The sequence below is a fragment of the Perca fluviatilis genome, chromosome 16, assembly GCF_010015445.1.
Source record: "Perca fluviatilis chromosome 16, GENO_Pfluv_1.0, whole genome shotgun sequence".
NCBI lineage: Eukaryota > Metazoa > Chordata > Actinopteri > Perciformes > Percidae > Perca > Perca fluviatilis.
Genome location: NC_053127.1, coordinates 24514603 through 24522633, shown reverse-complemented (window position 1 = coordinate 24522633; position 8031 = coordinate 24514603). Strand labels below are relative to the sequence as shown.

Here is an 8031-nt window from a genome sequence, read left to right as displayed (position 1 = left end):
TAGTCAGAATTATTTTAATTGCCTTTAAAAGATGATGCAGCTTAACGCCTTTCAAAAACACATATTAAAAAACACAAGTCACAAAAGGTATAAATCATTCAAGAGATGACTTTAAAAGTCAAGTGTTGGGACACCAAAACAGACATTAAACTAATCAATATATACAGTTACTGTAGCATGTACAAATAACCAGGTTAATATGCAGTACATTGGGCACATACCAGCTATTGTCCATTGACATAATACAAACACTGTAGCCTACTGTGATTAAATCATATTGGTATTAAAATGTACAGGGCAACTAAGTGGCTCATTAAGGTGTGTGGCCACTGGCACTGGCAGTGCCTTCAAACTCCCCATGTGTAATGCATAATAAAGCTAAAGAAGCATGAAACTAATTACAACATTATTTAGAACCAGCATTAATTTCAAGGATAAAGAGAAACAAAATGTTAAATGCAACAACAGTCTTATAATATAGTGCAATCAGGAAAAGTAAGAAGGCTCAATAAATATCTATTTCTGAATGTTTTGATATGATAAAAAATTAAGCATTATGTGCTTACTTAACATACTGATACTCCGAATAATTGTACTGTTTTTGTACATGCAATGATATGGGTTCTTATCATGTTTAATTAATGTATAGTTTCAACTTTACACTGAACTGCTGCTTTCTCAAATGACAGCAGACACATTTACTGTATTCAAGTGTCAGGGTGGGCTATAATTAGCTGTTGTGGTGGGGTCAAGTCTCATGGATCACCTGAACTTGAATTTTCTTCCCTATTTCTGTTCACAAATATTGTATAAAAAGTCACAATGAAGACATTCATTTCTGCAAATGAAGTAAAGTACCCTAAACGCTCAGTTGAACTTGAATGAATATATCAGTTACAAAACACCGTGAAACTGACTGTTATAGTCAACGTATCACTGTACAACAAAATGGTATCTGACAGATGTCCCATGCATTGAATAATGAGGATGCTGTCAGTCAGTATAGAATAAACATGTACTTGGAAAGATACATGGATGTCCATGCATTGTTTTGTGTAAAGCTAAACATGATGCATACAGTTACCCAAAAACATGATGCATGCATCTACAAATGTCTGAAAGGAATGTTGAATTGTTTACAGAGTTATAAAACATTGTTGCAGAATGTAGTCTAACACAGAAGTGAATTTGAAGTTCTGGTTCATTTACATTTCAGTGTAATCTAAACTCTGCATCGAGTAGACCAAGCTGTATGTGCAAAGTGCCTTAGGTTTTTACCACTTTGGTTTATTTTTTTTTTAAATAAAATACAAAAACTGTTCAATGTATTCAACCCCATAAATTAATACTTTTCAACAGTTTCACTCAAGTGTCTTTGATCAGTTAACTTCAAGGCATCCACAGATTTTCTTTCTTGGTTTTCATCTCAGAGGTTTGGCAGGGCCAGTCAAGGACTTTCACATTCTTCATCTGAAGCCCTTCCAGTTATAAGTTGGCTGTAAGTTTCTATTTGTTGTCCTGTTGTAACATTCCTGCACTAATCTAAGATTGCTGGCACTTTGAATCAAGTTCTCAGTCAGTGTTTGCCTGTATTTGGTGGCATGCACTCTTCCTTGTGTCCCTACAAGACTCCCAGTTCCTGCTGCTGCAACCCCCCAACCACATCATGACTCTGTCAATACCGTGTTCTCTATCAGGGATGGCGCTAAGTGCAGACAACTTAGTTTTAGTTTTATCAATGAGTCTTTTGCTTAAAGCTTGTAATTTATCACATGCCTATGCTTTGCTTTTATATGCTTTATAGTAAATGCAAAAAAATAATCTAAAGGGAATTTTGATACTTTTTGAAGGGACTACAGTATATCTAAACATACATAGTTTGGCATGCACAAAAGGACATGATGTGATAAAGTTTCATTATGAATATTAAGTTATCAATAGTTTTGTAGCTGTTCTGTGGAGAAATAAATCTTCCTACCAGTCAAAGTTTCTCTAATTTCAACTACTTCAACAAATTTACCCTCTACATATTCATAAGTTATAAGTTGTAAGTGCTTTTAAATAAGTAACATTAAGAAAACAGCTCTACACATTTACTGCCAATGTGAGGAGAAAGGTTTTAAGTGCAGAAAGACAATAAACATGCAGTGTGTTCTAGACATGTCTGCATTATACTGCATTGTCTCAGTCAAACAAGGCCAATGTACCGATTACAGTTTACAGTATAACTCAGGTTGTTTCTTTCATGTTAGCTAAAATGTTACACCATGCTGTATTTTATAAGAATTGTATTACTGATCATGTATAGTATTTGATTTCAGAAGTAGACAAGAGTGAATAGTGATGACCAGGTTTATGCTTAAACTACACAATGTGAGTTTTGGTTGTATGGCTGCTGCCAGACAAAACACCCGTCTTACGACCTGATATGACCTGTCATCTTGTCCGCTGTGCTTCCCAAAGACAAAGTACTCTACTTGACTAATTTCACTATTTAGTTTCTATTAAGACATCATACAGTATGTCCACACAGTAGACCTTGTGGGTAAAGGGATACTTTGCAGATTTTAATCAAGCTCTGTGTCAACTTTGTGTGGTCAGTGTTTAGATGAATGGCGTTTGGCTTTCCTCCATGGCGCCAGTGCACGGAGCAGCTGAGGTTTGCCGAGATCTACCCTGGTTGCTCTGAGCTCCGAGCCCTGCGAAGCCACATAACGTTCATTTGCACACCCTGCCCACACTGCAATGATACAGAGCTGGATTTAAATTAGCAAAACAGCTCTTTAATTACCCACCTGCAGCACTAAAACTACTGTACATTCACAGAGCAGGACAATCTATAATTTAGGTTCACTGTACACAAAGTATGATGTAGCACATCAAATTTGTGCTTTACAGTTGGAATACTTGATTACCAAACAATAATTGTCGCAGCAATGGATCTTGCCCATTTGTTAGAAAGTTAGTTTGTCTACATTTCTGATTTTAAGGCACGTGAGCACTTAAATGCCTCCCAAGTTGTATTCATCACTCTTAAAAAGTAACAACTTTAATAGGTGCACCTGAAAGCAGCACTTAGAAAAACAGATTTTGTTAAGTTGATGGTAAAACAAGTATTTGTTTTTTTCGGTGATCCAATTCTCATCTGCTCTTTGGGCCATATCTTGTTTTTTTTGTATTTATTTTCCTTGTCAAGTGTATGTATAATGAAGGTCACATGCAAAACCTATTGCTACTTTTAGGTTGCTGTAATCATGACTTACTGCGTATGTAAAGTAGCATCTCTGCTCCGGCTGAAAACACAAACTCTCCACTCAGAAATAGCAGAGCTGTCAACAGGTGATGCCTCGCAGCGCTTCAGATAAAAGCTTTAGCAGTTCTGTAAAAAAATCTCACTTATGGCTAAAAGGATCAAAAGAACTATAATTGTTACAGGTCAGACTGAAGATGTGGGGAAACAGTACCTTCATTAAAGTTTAAGAAGGCAGCAAAGATCAGGTACTTGTTGATAAGTAAAAAATCTGTCTACTCATGAAACAAAATCGGTTTAGCCAAACCTGCCAGCATCTTTGGTACATGTACTGAGATTATTTCTCCGATCATCTCTGGAAAGCTGACCTTTGTGGGGAGCGACTGAGCCTGGACAAAAAGGTCAAATGTAAACTGATGGAGCTTCTTTACCGTCTGAAACAGAAGAAATACAAATAAATGACATTGTTTGAATACAATTTACTACAAGCTGTGTGACTTGTGGATGACACAGGGAACATGACTCATGAAAATATATGGTACACACAGCTACTGTAAGAATTTGAGGATGGGAGAGCTCTGAATCATAGTAACGTCATCCATAAGGCTTGGTGTTTCTAACCTAGTAGTACAGTTTGTAGATTTTAAGGTGTCAGATTCTGCTTGTACGAGCTTGACTGCTGCTTTTTTCTGTGCGCTATTAAAAAACACAGCATCCCCTGTGATTTCATTGCATGTATTGCCAAGAAGTGTTTTAAGTAAATTCTTCTTCTTCTTCTTTACCTTTATTTAACCAGGAAGAGACTCATTGAGATGAAAAATCTATTTTTCAAGCGTGTCCTGGCCAAGACAGGCAGCAGTACAACCACACATACAGTACATACAAACACAAAATACACAAAAACACTAGAAATATAAAACAACTGAAACAGCATATCCTTCAAAGTCAACCACAATCCTAAACACATCAGGCAAAACATCTACAGCCAGATGTGGCAGCCTCCAAGTCAATCAACATCCTCTTAAAAGTGACCAATGAGACTAGCTCAGTAAGTTTCATGGATTTCTGTAACTTGTTCCATGTAGAGGGAGCAGCAAACTTAAAGGCCTTTTTCCCCAGCTCAGTTCTAACCTTTGGAACAGACAGAAGGAAAAGATCCTGGGAACGAAGATTGTAAGTCCCGGTACTATTTACACTGATATAGGTCAGAAGGTAGGATGGAAGGAGACCTAAAATAGCCTTGTATATGAAGATATGCCAGTGTTGAAGTCTCCGTGTTGATAGAGAAGGCCATCCAACACGTTCATACAGTTCACTCAATGGTGAGTGAGGGCTTTCATTAGCCTAGAAATCTAGACGCACCCTAGCAGCAGCAAAATTATTTTGCAGCCAGGGGGGTCTAGGCATTCTCCGTTGACTTGCGAGTTGGAAAAACCAAACTCTGGTCAGGCCAATCACATCGTGTATAGAGTCGGTTGGCTGCTGCTGCTGGGAACAGCGGTCTTCTGGAAGACTTGGAGTTAAGATTTTCTTTGAGAAAAGAACAAAGAACGGCACTGAAGTCATTCTTAAAAAAGGAAGATGTGTTTGGAGTTTTGCTGACCGGATACGGCAAAAGTTTAATCTATCAACTAGTTTTGCTACCTTCTTCGTTGCTCTGCCTGGTTGTAGCACTATCCTATTGCATGCAGAGAGAATTTGAAAGACAACCGTTTATCCCGCCCCTTGGATTGAGCCCTGTCAATGGTGAGTTCCCAGACCCAACATCTTGATGTGGGTCTGGCTTGTCAGGCTAGACTTTCATACCAGTGATGAACCTCAGAGATCCATGGTATACAGTGTTCAGTGCATGTAAACTTTGAGATGAAGCATGCATGTATAAAACATCAACATAGTCAAGTGCAGACAAAAAAGTGGCAGCGACCAGCCTCTTTCTAGATTCGAACGAAAGGCATAATTTGATTCTGAAATAAAACCCTAGTTTAAGTTTTAATCTTTTTTCTAGCTGCTGAATAAGAAGGGTAAAAGAAAGTGATTCATTAACTAAAATACTAAGATATCTGTACTTAGAAACACATTCAATTTCTGTACCCCGGGAAGTGAGGATTGAAGGCAGATTTGATTAAGATTTCGAATTTGAAAAAAGCATGACTTCAGTTTTTTCTGCATTTAAAACAAGTTTTATATCACAAAGATTCTGTTGAAGCATGTTAAAAGCAAGTTGTAACTGGGAGAGGGCCTGGTCTGTAGAATTATTCTTCCTTTAGTGTTTTTCCTGCTTGTCTAACTTGTTCAAATGAACCCACATGTTCAGATGTCTTTAGCTTTCACAAACTCCATACCTTCTGCTTCTGTTGGGGAAAGGAATACATGTGTACCTGTAACAACAGTTACCTTGAAATCATTAGAAAGAGTGTAGCTCACCATCTGGAGAGAGTCCAAGAGTCGGGTGAGCTTGTAGAACCTCTGAGGACAGTTGGTCGCCATACGATGGTTAATGAGGCGATCGAGTTCGTTGATGTAAGTGTGACGCAGTTCATCGAAGCACTCCTGACTCTTGAGACCCTCAACTGGAACTGATGAAAACAGAAAAAAAACTGTTTTGACTACATACTCAACACTTGTCTCTCTGTTGCATTTCCACTTATGGAATGAAGTAAAGCAGTTTGTTCTGACATTTTGATGCTCAGCACACAGGGCAGTACTTACTAATGCTGAAGAGGAGCAAGGCCTTCATGCAGAGGAACTCTTCCTGAGTAATCTGCAGCAGCAGGAACTCCTGTGAAAGATGTCTCATCCGTATGCAGTGCTCATACATGGAGGAAATGTGCATCCGATGTCTGCAGATGTAAAAAGGTCAGGATGAGGAATGTGAAATGATGGAAATGTTCAAATCACAATAGGGCAAGGAACAAATTGCTTTACACCTTGGACATTTATTCTGTAATGAATAGCCGCTGAAGAGGAAAGAATGTCAGAGGTTATATCCATATCTAATAATGGTGTAATGGGGACATTGGCAGTGAATTATTATTATAACAATACAAATGTCTGCTATGTGATCTTTGACATCTGCAGTAAGATGTTTAGAATATTTCCTTTACACTACACTAATCTCTTCCTTTACAATTGGCTATAAAGTTCAGTAACATGTTTTAGTCATTTATAATGTAATATTATAAGAGGTTATTGGATATTTCATGTTCATCATGCCTGAAAAATCTTCACTTATTTTAACAAGCATGGGAGAAGTTGAGTGGGAGAACAGGCACCGTGATCAAAGTTTGCTATCTCTATTCAGTCTGATGAAACAGTTCTGCCTTTATTATGAATGATTAAAGAGACAGTTTGTATCGTATTCTTATGCTGTGAAGATAGAAATGAAATAGAGCTAAATAGAGCGGAATGTTCTCCATCTCTCCGGAAACGGATGCAGTTTCAGATATGTGGTCGTATAAATGAATACGTACACAGTCCAGTATATAATCCAATTGTTGCAACGTTTCTGTAAACCAGAGAACTGTATGCCTGATGTGATTGTGGTGGGGCTTTCTAAAGGTGAGGTATATAAGTCCACCTGCACTTTTAGTTCAATGAAAAGACCCAACAATCTTTCAATCACTCCTTAATTTGGTCTTCAATTACGATGACTGTGCCGGGGTTTTTACCCCTCTTAAAGGACAGATTTGGCTTGGCAGCAGACGGTAAGCAGCAAATTTAAAAGATGACAAGGAGCACTACAGTCCATTAACATTTTATGCTCAAATTACTTTCAAATAGCTTAAATTATCTACCTTTTTTTAAATTATCCACCAGCCCTAATTCACTGCTCAAAATCTGAATCTGAATCTACCACACCTTGAAAAACAGCTGAATAAATCGACTTCTATCTTGATATGAAACTTTTTCTTCTTTAGTTTCCAAGAGGTAGGTTTTGACTCAAGCAAAGGTTATGGAAAATCAAAGGAAAACTACATTTTCCCTGTAATTATAACTTGAAACTTTGTTTTGTTTGGGATTCCCTGATGTTTCCTACCTGCTCTGAGCCCAGTGCTAACACACATGCAAATTTTCTTTCAGCTGTAAAAAAGAAAAACACCTGCTGTGACATCACTGGATTAGGTGTGGCCAGAAGTGTGAACCAAGGAAAAATTGTGTTCAAAGCAGATTTCTGCTCCAGTCAGCCAGTGTACATTTTTTAAGATTTACATAATAGAATAAACTTTATTGTCCAGCCAAGGCTGGAAAATTCACTTTGGTCTGCCCCAAGAAAATATAAACTCAAAACATGTCCACAAGATAAAAACATACATACTAGATAAAGATAAATATCTCTCAATTTTACAGTGGGTGTAGTTTGTTCACCACATTTATTGCATTTGGGATAAAAGAACCCTTGCTGGAATAAAAGAACCCTAATCAACATAATGTGTTCAGCTACTCAGTCCGGTGCGGCATTCAGCAACACAGCCAACATCGGAGAGCTGCTTCATGGAGAGCTGGCCAAATCGTTAAAGGGGAACTTCACTGAATTCACACTCACCTCATCACAGAGAGTATTATTCATTCAGCCTGTGGCTGTGAAGGGAGCTTTCAAAAGTCTGGCAACATGTCATAGTGATGTTATCAGGGTTATCAAGGGTGTGGGGACTACAGTTGTCTTGCAGAAAGCCTGATTTACAGACTGGTGGTAGGTAGGAGTTTGAAAGATGTCCATTTACTATAGGCAGAAAGGGTTTAACTTAAGACACTATTTAGTTGACTTAGTTGAAATGTAGAAT

General features: G+C 37.9%; 1 protein-coding gene across 3 annotated transcripts in view; it reads right to left on the bottom strand.

Moving 5' to 3' along the window:
- Window positions 1–8031, bottom strand: part of LOC120543986 (androgen receptor-like) — a 31949-nt gene continuing 23918 nt past the window's right edge. For 2 of the 3 annotated variants that reach the window (XM_039777447.1, XM_039777449.1), the window contains 3 exons: window positions 5960–6090; window positions 5675–5826; window positions 3526–3684 (listed from right to left, as the gene is read on the bottom strand). In XM_039777447.1, the coding sequence (XP_039633381.1) occupies window positions 3526–3684; window positions 5675–5826; window positions 5960–6090 (442 nt within the window). Of the gene's footprint in view, window positions 3685–5674; window positions 5827–5959; window positions 6091–8031 lie in introns of all 3 variants that reach the window. The other variant, XM_039777448.1, reaches the window with a different exon arrangement.